This window comes from Aphelocoma coerulescens, chromosome 17, assembly GCF_041296385.1.
Source record: "Aphelocoma coerulescens isolate FSJ_1873_10779 chromosome 17, UR_Acoe_1.0, whole genome shotgun sequence".
In the NCBI taxonomy this organism is placed as follows: Eukaryota; Metazoa; Chordata; class Aves; order Passeriformes; family Corvidae; genus Aphelocoma; species Aphelocoma coerulescens.
This window is the reverse complement of record NC_091030.1, coordinates 6,036,453-6,053,273: the sequence shown is the minus strand read 5'-3', so window position 1 is coordinate 6,053,273 and position 16,821 is coordinate 6,036,453. Positions and strand designations below refer to the sequence as shown.

The following is a 16,821-nucleotide window of genomic DNA, read 5'->3' as shown; positions in this document are numbered from 1 at the left end:
AGGTTATTCTGGATGCTGAAGGTAAGAGCACCAGTAGCTCAGTGCATTCCCAAGGGATGCCTGGAAGCACACACAGACCTGTCCTGTTCAAAGCTGCCCCTGTTGGTCTGTGAGTGCTTTCACCTGCTGTTTACCATGTCAGAGTGCTTTATTTGATCAGAGCCGCTAACAACATCTCCCCAGCATCTCCCCAAGAGGAGAAGTCATCTTCAGATAACACTCTTCTTCCCTTAGCTCTGTGTTAGATCCCAGCTTCTGGTCATGTATTGTAAAAATAATTTACTCAGCCTGCTGTGTTCAGTGATATTCCACACTGGGGCCACACTGGGATCGTCAGTGGTTCAGACACTTTAGAGTGGGCCTAGATGAGCTTGGGCTTAATAGGAAAGGGTCACAAGATGTGCTGGTTTGGACAAGAGTACAGATCAAATAACTTTATTCCCTTCTTAAAATAAAAGAAGTACAGATAAAAGTAAGCAGGTTGCTTAAAGGAGAAAGATGGAATTAGTCAACAATTAACATTTCCTAGAAGAGGTCAAACTAATCAGTACAGAGCCATTTAGATCTCGTAAGTTCTCTCTGTTGACAAATGTTTCCCACAGTCATATAGGAAAAATCCTGGAGAAACATAAGCTAGACAAAACCAAAGTAGATGGATAACTAATCGGAAAAGTATGCATTGAGATGTACTTAATGGTTTCCTGTCAAAAGTGTAAGAACATTGAGTGTGGCTCCAGAGGGGCCTGTCCTGGGTTCACTTCTACTCAGTATTTTCAGTAATTGCCTGGGTAATGGAACAGAGAACTTGCTTATTAAATCTGCACAAGACACTAAGAGCTACATATTGGAGGACAGGACTAGAATGCAGAAAGATTCTGGCAAATCGAAGTAATAGTCTGCAAAGTACAGAAGGATGCAGCAAGACAGCTACCAAGTTTACTCTTCAGAAATAATCAACTTCGTAATTACAGAATAAGGAGCTAAGTATCCATTCCTCAGGGAGGAGCTGAAGATTGCCATGAACTACAAACCAGAAATGAGCACCCAGCACACCAATGCAGCAGCAGACACACCAGGATATCAAAGAGGTGTTTCACACATACATGACACCAAAGTCATCCCAACACTTGACTCACAGCTGGGAAGATCCCACCTGGCCCACAGCCTAGATTCCAGCACTGCACTCTAATGCCATTAGACAGCCACTGCACACCAAGGTGGTGACAGAAGTAATGGGAGGTTATGGCTAAGAGGGAATGATCCACTTCCCACGTTTATGGGACAGTTACACACAAAGTGCAGGCAGATCAAGTCATGTCCTTTGCTACCAGAGAGGCCATTTACTGCATCCCCCCTCAGTAACAGCAAATAACTGGGAGAGATTTCTGTGTGGATTCTCCAACATTGAAGGTTAAAGCCCATCTGAAGAATTGAAGAGACTGTTCTTGCCTCGTGACAAGTGCATGAAGTAGCTCTCAAGCCTCTGCTTTTCTCAGATTGTTCAGGTGCAACAGGCAATTCCTCTCGCTCTCAGAATCAGTCCAGCCATCACATTTTAGTGCCAATAAAATAAGGGTTGCAGCACTAAGACCAAGCATGCTGAAATCCTCATTACTGTCCTTGCAACAGTCTCAGCACTTCAGCTCTGACCTGCAATACAGCAGGGAAATGTCTGCTGAACTGCATTTCCAGCCCACAAATCAGAGCAGTTAAAATGCAACAAATCCTTCTTACTAAACCATCCCTCTCCAGAGAGCATTTCTGTGCCTGCCAGAGGGATATCTATCACAAATGAGACAGAGAAGGAGTTCCCCAAGCACTCCATCACACAGTGGTACATGCTGCAGAGATTTCATGGGGTTTATTTTTCTCCTGCATTGTATCCAAGGGATCAAGGAATGGCTAAACATTCAAAAGTATCTCCAGCTCTCCACAGTGGCAGATCTCAGCTGTCTTTTCTCCTGTTTATTTGTTTTATAGTCCAACAACAAACACTGCAATACTGGCAGCAGCCAGCCCTTACAAGCTGTTGCAAACTGGAGTGAAAACTGATCAGCCACAGAGCAAAAAAAGCTGATCTCTGCAAGGGAAAGATGTGTTAGGTGAAGAAAATCACTGCTAATGGAGCATACCATGAATCAGTCTGCCATGAAGCACAATCTGAGAGAAAGCAGAGAAAAGCAACCGAGCAGGACGTCAAATCTCAGCACAGAATAAGCTGCCTCGTGACACAGAGAGAAACTCCAGATCCCAAGGCATAAGCAAAGATCAGTGTTACCACAACAGTTCCTTGTGTTGAGGTTGTTTTGGGTGTCAAGGAGAAGCAAAGTCTCCACACACTGAGATGGATTTACCGACTTGAGAACAAAACTACTAATGGTTCCTTCTCCTGCAATTCCTCCTCCAGTGGAAATATCTTAACCTCCCATGCATATATGAACATCATTCTCACCCAAGACCTGTAAAAGAGCCCTTTGACATCCAGCATATAAAGCCAGCGTACCAAATTAATGACATTAAAAAAAAAAAACAACCCAAGAATTCTTCCTTTCCCCTTCCTCACCCCCAGCTCATCTACTGTACCGTTTATATTTTTGTATTCATGCCCCAGAAATGGCATTAGGACTGGAAGCCTGACAGCTCTTTCTGCCAAGTGTGGCTGCACCTTTTCAAGCAGGGAACTTTAATATAACAAACTGTCAGCGACAAGCCCACGTAGTGACAGAACTCAAGAGGCTGCCCAGGACAGAATATACAGAAAGCCACTTTGCTGGTGATGAATGGCTATTGAACCTGCTTGAGAAAGGACAGACAGGTCCTTAGCTCAGCTTTAGCCACACTCTGCTCTCCACCAGGACAACTTCTGTTGAGCCTGGAATAACTGAAGAGATTCCTGCAAAGTCTGTGGCTCCTTTCTCCAAGCCAGAGTTACCTTTGCTATTCTTGATTTCTATTTTATTCTTGAGAGTTACAAGTTACAAAGAGAGGATTTGTGCCTTGTGTTGCTTCTGTCAGACACCTAATTTGCAGATTTTTCTTGAAACTTTGCATATTTCCAGTGTCTTTAACAATATTTACCTTTACTGCCAGACCAAGCTTTGTATCATTTGCATGCATGAAAACAGACCCAAGCTACAGAGCTGCACTTAAAATGTCCTCTTTTTTTTCATGGAAGACAAGCAAGCCTGGAAAAGAGGTTTGATAACCTCACAGCTTTCCCCTCTGTTGGCTCATAGAAATGTTGAGTCTAAAGGAACTGAATATGCTTCTGTTTTAGAGAACCTGATTTTAAACAAAAACCCTCTGGAGAGGAAAATAACCATAAAACCCACATAGCAGAACACCATGAAGTTTCCAGGTTTTTAGTTTCTGCCATAGTCTGTGAAGATAAGTGGGTATTTATCACATGAAAGACAAAACACTCATGCAGTGGTTAGTCAGGATACTGTCAGGCACTTAGTCACCTGCTCAAATAAACCCAGACATTTTCTCCCACCCCAGAAACAACATTTAATATTTATAAACATAAAAATAGGACCAGGCAGACCAAATCAAGGAGAAATGTCATACACTTCCATTGCAGTGCTTCACCTGTCACAGAACGTGTATAAACTGTTTTTCAAATATCTACAAACTTAATCTTCCTGATGGAGCTGGGGAAGGGAGAACCAGACACAGATTATACCCTGCCAAGTGCCCAAATGGAATAAAACTTCTAGTGAATCAGATCAGAAAAATTCAAGCAAGGCTAAGGGGAACAACCCACAAGGCACAACAATGGAAACTCCCAAAGCAAAGAGCAAAATGCCTTACTAGGAATAGGCTCACAAGGAATTCTAACCCTTGAGTTTTTAGCAATGTCTATCTCACTAGGGTGAGACGTAAATCACTGAATTAGTTCATTAAACTTTCTCCAGCTCATTTCTGGCAGATTCTTCTAAATTTAGCAACTTCTCAATTGACTAAAATCACTGTATTTGAAAGGTGTCCTATTATTAGTCCTAGCAAAACCCCCACAACCAAAAATTCATTAAGCACGTAATACAAAGTTGAAATTCGCTCTAACAGGCAAAAAGGAAAAAAGCTTTTTCTGGTACAATTACAAATTCTGGCAGTTCAGACAGTGACTTCCTGATGTGAATGCTTTTTTATCAAACAGCTTCCAAACTGAGACCAGTTTCTTACATAAACCATTTAAACACATGTAAGTGATAGTGATTTTAAGGTCACTACCCACTAGTTGGATTCTGCTTACAAAAATGACAGATTTTCTAGACCCAAAGCAAAAATAGCTAAGCATTTAAAAAGATCTTTGTTACTAGCCATATTTCTGAGACGTTAAACTCTTTACATGACATTTGAGTCTGGATTCTATGATTCAAACCTCCTTGTAGCAGTTTCCCAATAAGATTCATTTCTTTCTGAGCTAACTATGACAGCAAACACATTTGGACTTTTTTGCCTCTGTAATAAAAACAGTGTTGATTTATTTCACCCAGGTAAAGGAGATTTGCCAAACTGGAAAAAACTCTTAGGAACAGGCTTCTGAGCCTGTACATCAATTGCAGTTATGCATCAAATGTGTAACTACCAAAAGATTAGGTTAGCTCTGCTCCTATTAAGGCAGCAGACTCTGGGGCACCTAAAGCTGTATCCAACACTACTGGCAGGCTGAATTTCTTAGGGCATTTTTAATTACACATTCAAAAATGCCACTCATTTTTTAAGTCCTCAGAAAACCAGTGCAAAGAAAATGACAGGGACTTAAGGCTGAGCCCTGCTATATAATTTTTCCAGACTAGCTCAGGTCCTGAAGCATTTGTGGTGCCTTGTGGTTTAGCAGCAGGGAATAAACCAGGGAAGAGTATTGATAAAAATCCATCTCCTTGGCTCAGTGCTGCTTAAGATATATTTTTGCAAAGCTATATGCTGAATGCCAAGGCAGAAGGGACCTTACACCCTGTTCATTTATTTATTACTACATTATTTTTATACATGTATTATTATTTATGTTCTGCAGATTGGTGGGTCATTTTTGTTGTTCATTTGGATTTTACTAAATATGAAGCATTAACGATGATCTGTAAAACTCATTCACGTTCCACGACCTAAATTAAACTTAGAAGCTTTCTTACTTGATCTTTTCATGGGCATCTTTTCACCCCATGAAAAGCTTTACCAGCTTATTCCACACTACTGCAATATCCAGGTCAAAGGCTCCTATGCACACCACAAATCTCTTTACACACACCAAAACAGACACCTCATCTTCAAATGTGGGCAGATCCTCATCTTTGTCAAAGAAGGATTTAGAGAGATTAAAGTAAACTGGTTTTAAACACTACTTTTCTCAAATCAAGTGAAGAGGTAAATAAAAGGGGAGAGGGGTTCTTACACAGCTTCCATCTCCAAGTCATCCTCATCATCTTGAGAGAGCTGTAGGTAAGGGTTGTCTGATGCTGGACGGAACTTGTACCCAGTAAGGACAAAGAACACGAGTGTGGCCATTTCATCCAGCAGCTGCAAGTGAAAACACAAGATTAAGTTCACTCCTGCAATGCTCTGTGGTCACGAAACATTGCTCCTCATTCATAAGGTTCAAGGTTTAATGGCCAAGAGGCCTGGGCCCCAGCAGAAATAGAGTAATTCCTGTCCGACTGTCATTCGTCCCAGGCTAAAGGCTGTCAAATCCTTTGTTCTTTCAGTTTTCCAAGTCACTTTAAATACAGTTACAGTTGTATCCATCTCTCCAGAGCTTTCAAAGAACTATGGCAAGACTTGGCTTTTAAATGAGGGGGGGAAATCATCCCTACGTAACTATTTTCAACAGTTAATGTATTCCAAGGACTCCCTGCACAGTTACTGGGATTATATGTTAAGAAACCAAGTATTTAGAAGTCCATAAGCAAAAGAAGCCCTTAGATGGAAGAGCAAAAGCATATTTCCCTGGCTCCCTGAGGCTTCAATTACATAGAGCAAACCTGACTAATTTTTTTCTCCTCTGTATGTTCTTGATTAATTTCCTTCAGACATTTTTAAATTGAAAGACTAAAAATCAATAATGCAATTACTTTCAGACATCTCATGTATCATCCAGCAGCCTTGCTGGACAAACATAAAACTAAGAATATATTCTTTCGCCTTAAGCAGATCAGTGATAAAAATCAAGAGGAGGCAGGGTGCAGCACTGTGCTTTGAGATGTTTTACTATAACATGAGGAACAATTTATGGAATTTTGTTGTGCAGTTATATTTAAAGAATAATAGAGGAAAACATCGAGGAATGGATGTATTTTCCTTTGCTGGCAAATACCTGGTACAGCCATTTCCACTGGAATGGAACAGCAATCTTTATGAGAATTGCAATGATCCGTGTGAAGTAAATGTAACACACAATCTGGGAAGGAAAAGGAGAAAGCATGAGAACAATAGCACCATCCTTATAGAACCTTTTTACCCCAGAGAAATAGCTCAAGCAATTCCCAGACAACTCATCATGGCAGACTAGCCTTATTATGCTCCTCAATAAACATGGAAGATATAGGCTGAGGGCTCTACTGCTTGTTGAACATCCAATAACTCAAGCTATTGGTAACATACTCAAGTTACAGCAGGAAATGCTTCAAGTATTACAATTTCATAGAATTTCAAGAATCACAATTGTAATTTATTACTCTTGCCACTTAGAAGAGCTTGAAATGAGGCCGTTGGAAATCATTAAGAAGCCTGTGTTCTCCTGGGAAACGTACTCATGGCTCCCACTGACTTAATCAGAAACTGCACACATGCATCTCCAGGCACCATTTGGTCCCAAGTTTAATTTTTAGCAAGTTTACAGTACGTTATTCAAGCCCATCAATTCAACTGGCAGCTCAAGCTGTCTCCAGAGGAAATCAGGAAACATTACAAATAGCTGGAATTTAAAGAGAGACAGAAGGATACAACCATTAGGAGAAAAAAAGGAAGTTGCTTTTAGGATTGTAAGCCAGTTGACCAAGATGCCAAAGCACAGCAGTGCCAAGAGCCTCTACCACATCCACCAGCTACAGTAGCTTCCAACAAGTATTCCATCAAAAGCTCTGAACAGCTTCCAAGTTCCCCACATGCATGTATGCAGGTGTTTTACTTACCATGACATAGTAATGTCTGAAGAGCTTCAGCTTTGCTAGGTTAATGGCAGCTATCAAGAGAACACAAAAGTCCATCAGAAAATTGTTAACATGAGACAATTTCTTTTGATGCCTGTCTGCAGAGTAGGCAAGTGGTCAAAACTCAGGTAATCCTAGGCTAGAAAGATTTGTCCTGAGGTGGGCCAGCCTGGTGTGTCCACATACAGGACAACTCCCAGGCTGGAGTGAATTCACTCTTAAAAAGGGAACTGAGATTGCTTTTACGCTAAATTTTATATGCACACACTCTGCAATACAGAGCCTTCCTCTACCTGTATACGGCCAACTACATACTGGCACCTTGCTCCTGCCAGAAGGGCCACTCCACCTGACACTGCCTCCTAGAAAATCCTGTCTTTTCTAGAGCCCTCCCTGACCTGCTCTGTGCCTTCAGCTGAGCAACTTTGAGCTCTGGGAACCACTGCATCTTGCTGAACAGCAGCACAGCACTTTAATACCTAAGCAGGGTCCCCTTATCATTCGTGGATCAGCCACAACTCACAAATGAAATGGGAAATCATCCCAAACAGTTCCCCAACATGTGCTTGAGTCGCAGCCACGCAAGCTGAGGCCCCAGGCAAACCTGTGCGTATTGCACAGATCACATCAGCTGGAGCAGCACAGAACATTCATGTGAACGAGCTGAGGTCAACAACAGATGGAGCAGCTGTCAGGTCTGGTCTGAGAGTCAGCTTTTAGATGTGCAGCAGGATTACAAACACAGGCCACCGATGCTTTTGTGACAACATGAGAGGCAAAGAGTCCAAGATATGTTGACAGCTTACAGAGACACAGTTTAGAGCCAATGAACAGGAGCTGCCACAAAAAATACTGCCACATATTTACTGGTGTTCCCTCCAAGTCCTCATAACGTATTTATCAGACGTGAAAGTGCAATACATCGAGCTTAAGTTTACCTGCACCCCCTCACAGAACTCACCCACTGCAAAGATTTATAAAAGGCTGCATATATTTGCATGTAAGGTCTTCCAGGTTCACAAGAGAGCAAAATGAAGTATTTCAGATGAGGGAGAGAAGGGCTAACAGCTTCCAAAGAAATGCTTCACCTCCTCTGACAAAAACAAAGCAGTGTTTCTTATGCAAAGGAAATGTCAAACGCACGACTGCAAATAAATTCCTGTAGGTTCCCACTACAGAAACTACACCGAAGACAGACAGCACTCTGTTATAAAACTACTTTTATAATCTAGAGATCAAGTGTCCATCCCTAGTTTACCTTTAGTGTTCCAGGGGAACTACTGAAAGCTACAGACACCTTGAGCCAGATACAAACCCTCCTCCAGCGCATACACACACACTAAGAGCAGCACCTGACCAACACAAGGCATAAACTGACTGATGACCTAAAGTTAAAAGCTTTTCCTAATAGAGTGGGTGAAAGATTGAAACATGTAAATATGCATGATAAGTGCACTGAATTGTGAAACAGGGAAGCAGTATTGTCCTATTTAGAGAGCGCTGCATTGAGTGTGACCATGAAGATCTTGTGATTTCCCACACACCGGTTTGCACACAGAAGGATCTATTTTGAACTCAAGGCATCCAACTTCAAGAACTGCCACCAGTTGGTGCATTGACAGGCCAGGAGAATTACCAGGCTTTGTAGTTGAAGGAACACCAACTCAACAGCTGTGATTCAAACTGCCGGTCTATCAGTGCTTTACAGTCAATGCCAGCAAGCTGGGGAGTAATTTCTGATGGATTCAAACACTGCATAGGATGAAAGGACAGCAAAGCCAAAGATCTGACTGCCAACTGAGGAGTCATAATTCCACCTCTCCCAGCTGATGGAGCACAGCTCAACATCTCACCTACTCATCATGATAATTGTCCTGGGCTGATGCTATGAAGCAGCTTTATTCCCTAACCATCAGCTCAATGCCCAAGGACACTGTCTTTAAGATAGCCCCGGGGGCTGGGCCACAGGGCCCGAGTGCGGCTCGGTTCAATGGTTCAGCCCCACGGCTCGGGCTTGGGGCTGGGGGGGGTGTGGGCAGGGCTCAGGAGGGAATGCTCTGGGAGCACTGTGCTGCTTTTTGGTTTCCTTTGTGTTCCAGCTAGCTGGGAAAAGGTTTTGTTGGTTTTTTTCCTGTTCTTTTTTTCCCTTTCCTTCCCCTTGCCTCACTGCCTCCCTTCCCTCCTCACCGGTCCAGGGAGCCTGCAGGTGGCCCCGGCTGGTCTGAGCCCGGGTGTCTGTTCCCTCTCCAGGAATTTGTTGTGTTTTGAGGTTTTTTTTCCCTGTTCTACCCTGTTTTGTTTGGGTTTTTTCCCACTCTCACTTGCTGTGACCCACTTGTCCTTGTGGAGGAAAAGGGGAGGCCCTTTTCCTTTTGGAGGAGACACTCATCCTGGAGTGTTTCCTCCTGAAATTTTGTCTCCAAAACCGAGACAATAATCAATAGCAAAGAGTCATAAATTGGTATAGCCACATATCCAGAATGTCTGAGCATGGGAAAGAAGGGGAAGGAGAGGAAAAAAAAGACAATCACCACCAAGGAGAAAGGCTAAGGAGTCACCTGTGGAAGCTGACTTACTCTCAACTGCAGCAATATTTCTCTCCGCTATCAGATACGTAAGTCAGCATTAATGCACGTCTACAAAATTCTGCCAGGCTTTTTTAAACAATTCAAAGTTACAGGACACACTGTTCTGGAGAAAAATCTAAAATCATCATTGCTTGGCATCAGCAGCCTGTGAACTGCTTCCTCACAGGCTGAATGTGCTCCAAGCAGTAATAACGGAGTCTTGCTATCCTGGACACTCAAAGATTTCTGTTCACCTCAGCCTGGCAGCCCAGACAGCAGCATTTACAAGGAGAAAGGCTCAGCCAGCAGCTGTCACTTACAACTTGAATCACTTGCAATCCAAAGCTGTAAGGCTGTGATAACACAGCAGCAACCACAGCATGCAGTAAAGGTTGGGTAAATTTATATTTCGAGTATGATAACCATTCTGCAAAGGACAGTACTTAACTGCAGAGAAGGAAAAAAAAAATTAAGAGACCTTCCACCAAAGGTTTTAGAAATTAATTCACGCCTATGTTCCATCTCTTTCAGACAATAATTAAAAAGAGAAAAGCCATCCTCCAAGAAAGATTTATAACATCTATACCTTGCTTCCCTCAGTCTTCCCTCTCTATTACCATTTACTTTAACAGCCTGTGCCTGCAACAGCCTGATCTACATCAATCAAAACACAGCACACTCCAGTATTTTGATAAGCAGTCTCTTTTTGAGATTGTCCCCATGCTAATTTCCAATGTTGAGGCTGTCTATAAGATGGAAAAAGAAGATGGACCATCCACTGCACACCACACAATAGCCTTCTGATGAATAAATCTGACCTTTTCAGATATATGTATGTAGTAACAATCACAGGATTGCAGCTGAGGGCACGGGGAGCTCGAGCCCAGACAATACAATCCATAAAGACAAACCATAATGCAGCCAGTGAACATGCTCAAGGTACAGCTGAGAGTATTTCTGCAATGCTTTGCTTGCCCTACTCATGCTGGTGCATTTGAGATGTGATCTGGGCCATTATCAAACCATAAACGGAAGCTTTCTGCTCTCCCCCACGATGCAGCACATGTAGATCTAGCCCTCAAAAAAGCAGCTCTGAGAAGTGTGGCTCTACAGTCTCTAGAGTTCTCTGCTTAAAAGCATTCCTGTAGTAGAAAGAAGAGGTCAGACAGATACTGCAATGCTCAGTGTCACGCACAAGAAGGTGGCACAGATTAACTAATCTTGAATGTCCCAAACCACATCAGCCATTTGGCACAACAGCTCTCCACCAGGGTCAGATGAAAGTCCAAAGTACAGGATAAGCACTGTACCTCCAACACAGAGCTGCCACATCAACCCTGGACAGCTCTCTGGGGCACCTGGAAGTGGTGCTGAGCCCAGCCAAGCACGAGTTGCTCTGCACCACACAGGACCAGGCTCTTTGCTCACAGCATTTTCATGGCACAGCAGTAGGAAGACACTGCAAACTGCAAATAGTTTTTCCTGACATGGGGGCAAGCACGAAAGCATTAATCATCATTTGCCCACTGCACAGAACACAGGGAATGATGCCTGGGAGCGACAGGCTGCAATGTACTTCCCCTAATTCTGCTGCCAACTGTAACATGCTGCAGTGCTCCAGGAAAACAACAAACCATGATGTGCCGTGTCACATCTCTCATCATACACACACAGGTACCAGCAGAACAAACTGCAGCAACGCTTTCCAACCCCATTCCTCCCTCAAGCAACACAGGATGTGACCATAAGCGTGTGTTATGAGACTTGAGAGGTCCAGTGACCAAAAAGTTGGAGTTTCAAACAAATATTATGTATAAATAATATATATATATATACTCCCTCTCTTTTCTCAAGATGCCTGTAAACAAGGTGGTGGCAGTTGAGCAACTTTGCAGGCTGAAATATTTTAGGTCAGTTTGCAAGACTGATTTCCTTAAATCTGCAAGACATTTGCAATGCAGATCTACAAATGGACAGAGAGCAAAGGCTCCCACCTGAAGGAAGATATAATGACAGATCAAAGAGGTGTAGCTAAGCACTTGCTTAAGTCTGAAGGTGGCGATTTCCAAAGGGGAGGAAAAAAGATTCTAAAAATGGGATGTTTACGCCCACTGCTGTGCAAGATAAGAAGCCTGTGTAGGTCAGATATACTGCTTTAAAGATCACCTTCAAGGGAAAAAAGCAAACAACCAGGCAGCTCAAACTCAGCTGTAGCACTGTGCCATGCCTACTCTCCACTAGCAATCCACAGCATCTGGGTATGTAAGGTCTCCCTAGATAATTATGGCTTTAGACCCATTTCTCCAGCTTCCCCACTTTGTTTTGCTTTTAAAATATTCTACTCTAGTTTAAATGACTATTAGCTAGTGACTCCAAACCAGTACCACTGTCATAGGTTAGCAAGCATTATAACAAGCTTTTTCATTAACTGTACATTGCTAAACCAAAGGCCTATGACAAGTCCATTCTAAAGGTCTGGTAAATCCAAATCTGCTTCATTCCTAGTCCAGCCACACTCCAGTCATGGCTGTCACCTGACCCAGGGGACTGCTACCTAATAAACAGGTTGTCTTGGGGTGACTTGATGTTGTATTCCCTATTGCTGCACTACGCCCAGAAATTAGTCTGTATACCTTTCTATGCTTTTAAACTGAGCCTGAGAGGGGGGAGGAAAAACTGAGCAAAACTTTTTCAAAGCAGGTTGCAGCTTGTTCAAGGTCACACAGAGACAGAGACACTTTTTTCAGCTGCGGCAGGAGAGCAGGAGGGAAGGGAAGCACCCGGCTTGCTTTTCTTTCCAGCCAGCTTTTGGCAGTTTTTTCCCTCAGCTCCTTTTCCTTCGGAGAGTTGAACTTTTGTTTTCCTGGGACTTTGTTTTCTCCTTTTCTCTCTGCTGGACTGTTTCAACATCAGAATACATTGGGAGGATTTTCCAACGAGGCCTTGGCCCTGGAGGTGGGCCCACCACGCCGTCCCAGCTCCAAGGAGGGAGAGAGAGATCTATGGAAGGACTCTGAATTTTCCCAGGTTTCTCTCAGCAGAGCAGGAGGTTTTATCATTTAGCATTATTATCCTTTTCCTGTGTGATTGTTAAATAAATAGTTTTTATCTCTTTCACTTTCCTTCGAGGAAAATTTATTTTTTCCCAAACCTGGTGGAGGAGGGGTGGTTGTACCTTCTCTCAGAGGATATATTTCTAAATTTGGCCAAACTGAAACACAGGTAGAGAAGCAGTTGGAAGAGAACAAGACAAACAGTCAGGAAACACCACCAGGATACTGAGCCATAGAGTCCTGGAGTTGTTAGTCCTAATAGATGCAAGGAAGCAAAAACAATTTTCCTTAGATCCTCCTCACTGGCAAGGACGTCACCAGAAGACTCAGTGCCAGGAAAAAGAGCTATTGAATGTGTAGTATGTAATTCCCCAGTATATCCTATAAGGTAATGAAGTCTGTGTGAGAGAACAGGGAAAGCAAAGCAGTCTTTGACTAGACAATAAATCCCAGCAGGCCAGAGGCAGCCCAGCTAGGAGTGTCTGCACATGATCCAGCCAGCTCTAACCACAGGACAGTAAAACTGCATAATGAGAGGATCCAGTAACTTTTACTACTTCAGGAGAAAACTACCTTCAACTGCAGGGAAAAAAAATACTGGTGATTTAACAGTTAACACCAGTTCTAGCTTTTATTCTCATGAGAAGCTGAGACATCAAGCAGCACCTCGGCAGAACAGAGCCTCCAAGGGAAGCTTACAGAGCACGTTGTTCTAGTAAAGAGTAGTCATTGATAAGCCTGAATAATTTCACCTTTTTACAGTGCAACCAAATCACTTTTGGTTTTCTCAACCAGACACACCAGCAGCATGACAGCACTAGGTAACATTCTGCTTCTGGCATCACACTACCATTCATGTGCTCCCTGTGGGTTCCTACCAACAGCCTCTAAAGACTCCAACCAGATTGTGTTTCTCAAGTGAGTCCCAGCACTGCAGCTCTCCTGGCCACAATCTGCTCTCAGCCTGTGCAATGTTTTCTCTGAAAATCTTTTCCTTAGCAACTGTGTTATGCTACACTGATAATAAAAGAATAGCTAAGTCCCTCTAAATACACAGTTACCGAACTTGCAGGATCTGCACAACCAGATGGCAACACCAGTAGGTAAAGCTGGTAACAGCAGTAGGTGATTCACAAGCAACATTCACAATAAAGAGCACCGTTACCCATGGAGAGCAACACAAAACAGAGGACTAAACCAGACCTTAAGGGCTACTGTGCATAGCCCTGACTAGCTGCAAAGACACAGCCAGTTCCTCTCAGATTACCATTTTTTTACCTCCACACTTTTTACACACCACAGTCCATCCAATAGAACTGCTTGGATTTACTCAGGTCTGGATTTCACCCCGTATGAAGGACAGTGGGTAGGCTGAGCCTTTACACTGAACATCCCTGCTGCCTGCCACCTCACTTTTCTCCTCCTCAGAATGTCTGAGGTTCATCAAACTCCACAGCACCACCTTGTGATAAGAACCAAAGCAGGTACAGGGAGATCACCTGGGGCCACACAGATTTGAAGGGTTTATGTCTTAATTACGTGCATTAATTGCTGTGTGCTCAGCACCAGGACAGTCAGATCCACTGCCACCCAGCTAAGAAAAACGCCTGACGTGTGAAGTCCTTCATTCAGAAGAAAGACTGCTTCAAGGAAATCTAAACTTATCAGACTTTTTAATGGTAAGAGCATGAATACTCCAGAACATATGCTCAGTGGACAAGGTAAAATAAATCCATCAGTAAATGCCACTGAGCCCAAGTGAACACACTGATAAGAAAGCTACCAATAACATTTATATTATGCTATTATAACTGACCTTTTTAACATTTTCTATTAGAAGTTAGTGATTTTCCACCATTAGGTTTGGGGCAGTTTTTTGAGCACATAGGGCTGTTGTTTGGTGGCTTTTTTAACAGCCTGGAACATCAAAAAAGCATGCTAGGCTCATTATAAGTATTGTTTAAATTTAACAGATGGCAAAAAATGTGGTCTGCACAAAGCTAAGTTCAGTACTCAGCCTTACATTTCACCTATAGAGACAATCAGCAGAGAAATGCAGCAGTGTCAGTGAAAGCCAAGGAAATGGCTGGAAGAAGTATCCAGACCTGGGAACAGATCTCCAGAAAGGAGAGACAAGAGTTAAAGGATGGGACTGGGGTTAAAAGGCTGTTGCCAACAAATGACCTTCTACAAATGAAGCTTTGAAGAGTAAGCCACTGAATGACAGAAGGTGGAAAAGGCTGCCTGCTTCCAAAGAAGCCAGTGCTGTGCTCCACAGCTTGCATCCAAGGAACTAATCCAGAAGAAATGAGCAGATAAGGCAGGAAAAGCACAAGCTACAGCAGCCACATTTGGGCTTTCCATCCACCAGCTCCTTCTCAGTGCTACAATAAACATAACTCCACTTTCCACAGGCAGCCCTTGGAGCTGCTGTACAAACATGGACAAGTCAGGAACTGTGCCATATTGAGTGCCAAGTTGTTTTGTTTCATAATAAAGTTTATTTCCCTCTATTTTGTCAGGAATAAATTTCTGCAGAAATTGAAATAAGTGGGTCTATTTGGGCTAATAGTCAGCAATTCCGGAATTCATTTCTAGTTCTGTTTCTGAACACTCAAGTGAGGAAAAAATGGCAAATCTGTCAAGATGATTTGCTCTAGATGTCATGTGTAGCTCTGCTACTCTGCAAGTAGCAGAGAATGGGTTACACATTCCAGTTCTGATAATCAAAGCAATACAAGACAAAGGTCATTTTCCAAAAGTTATTCCCATGAGCCCACTGAGGAAAAGCAGAGTGACACTAATACAGTGTAGATCTATAGTCTTCATTTGGTTTTTAAATCAGCATCCTGTGTTTGAAATTCTGGCATTATAATATGTAGCATAAAAGAGGAGAAAAGAATACAGACTACTTGCCTTTCCCATCTGTTGCTGAAGCCTCTTGCAAATGCCTTATTGACCTGAAAAATAAAAATAAAGAATAGATTAATGGTAAGTTTTACATTCCCTTTTTACAGTAGTCCTCTAGATCACTGACCAGTTTTGTTAGCTCTTTATGGCTGGAGTATGCTCATAATTAACTGTGCTTAACACTGCCCACACTTCATCCTCATGCCCCCAGCTCAGGCAGTCAGCTCAAGTATCTCTATTTCCTTGGAATTATGAAAGCAGATTGCTAAAACCTACTTCAGCCTACAGAATGCTTTGTGGGAGGGAGGGAGCAGAGTGAGAAACTGGGGCATTTTCCAGCATAATGTTTTCCACTTGTACAATTAAGCTGAGCTACTCTTCAAAGTACTGCCAAGCATTTGGCATCTTACTGCTCTTTTAAGCTCTTTTCATTTAAATAGTTGATTATAGCTTACATGTCTACATAGGCAACTTATGTAACAGAAACTACCCTGCAGGAATGTAAATTCAGGGGCCAAGTCTTAGTCACCTTGCTCACATGAGTCATCCCACCAGCTGCAGTGACACTATCCAGAGGAAAAAGGGGCAGGATTTTATGTCAGGGGCTTTGCTGCCAGTTTATGTTGGCACCATGGCAATGCAGGAACACTGGTTGCACACTACAAACAGTCACAAGACAGCTCACATTTGTTCTTCAGATACAATTCCTTTATGGAAAGTAAGTTTTGTACCAACACCTCACTAGGTTGGACATACAGATTCCAGCATCTGGTAGCAAGAACTGTGACTGCAGAAGTCAGCTTTATCATGGGAAATGGAGTTTCTCTGCAATTGAAGTTAATATCCCTGAGTTTTTAATTATCATTGCCAAATGCTTTCAACCTCAGAGCTGAACCATTTTGACTGGAGCAAGAGGAAGGACAAGTGAGAAATTTCTTGGAAGACATCTCCCAGCCTTGGCAGAAAGCCACCAGGAGTGTGTAGGGGAAGGGAAGGACAGTTGAAACCCACCTTCACAAGTCAAGCTGAAGCTTATTTCCATCTACTGAACGACACCTTTCTCTGAAACACTCAAGAGTTATACTCCAGAGTGATGACATGTTACCAGACATTTATATAATCTGCATTTCAGAAAAAAATAAT

At 42.7% G+C, this 16,821-nt stretch overlaps 1 protein-coding gene across 2 annotated transcripts in view; it reads right to left on the bottom strand.

Annotated features, from left to right (window-relative positions):
• GPR107 (G protein-coupled receptor 107) overlaps nt 1–16,821 on the bottom strand; it is a 38,642-nt gene that overhangs the window by 6,271 nt on the left and 15,550 nt on the right. For both annotated transcript variants that reach the window (XM_069032015.1, XM_069032016.1), the window contains exons 14-17: nt 15,685–15,728; nt 7,131–7,180; nt 6,314–6,397; nt 5,396–5,520 (exon numbers count right to left, since the gene is read on the bottom strand). In XM_069032015.1, the coding sequence (XP_068888116.1) occupies nt 5,396–5,520; nt 6,314–6,397; nt 7,131–7,180; nt 15,685–15,728 (303 nt within the window). The remainder of the gene's footprint in view (nt 1–5,395; nt 5,521–6,313; nt 6,398–7,130; nt 7,181–15,684; nt 15,729–16,821) is intronic.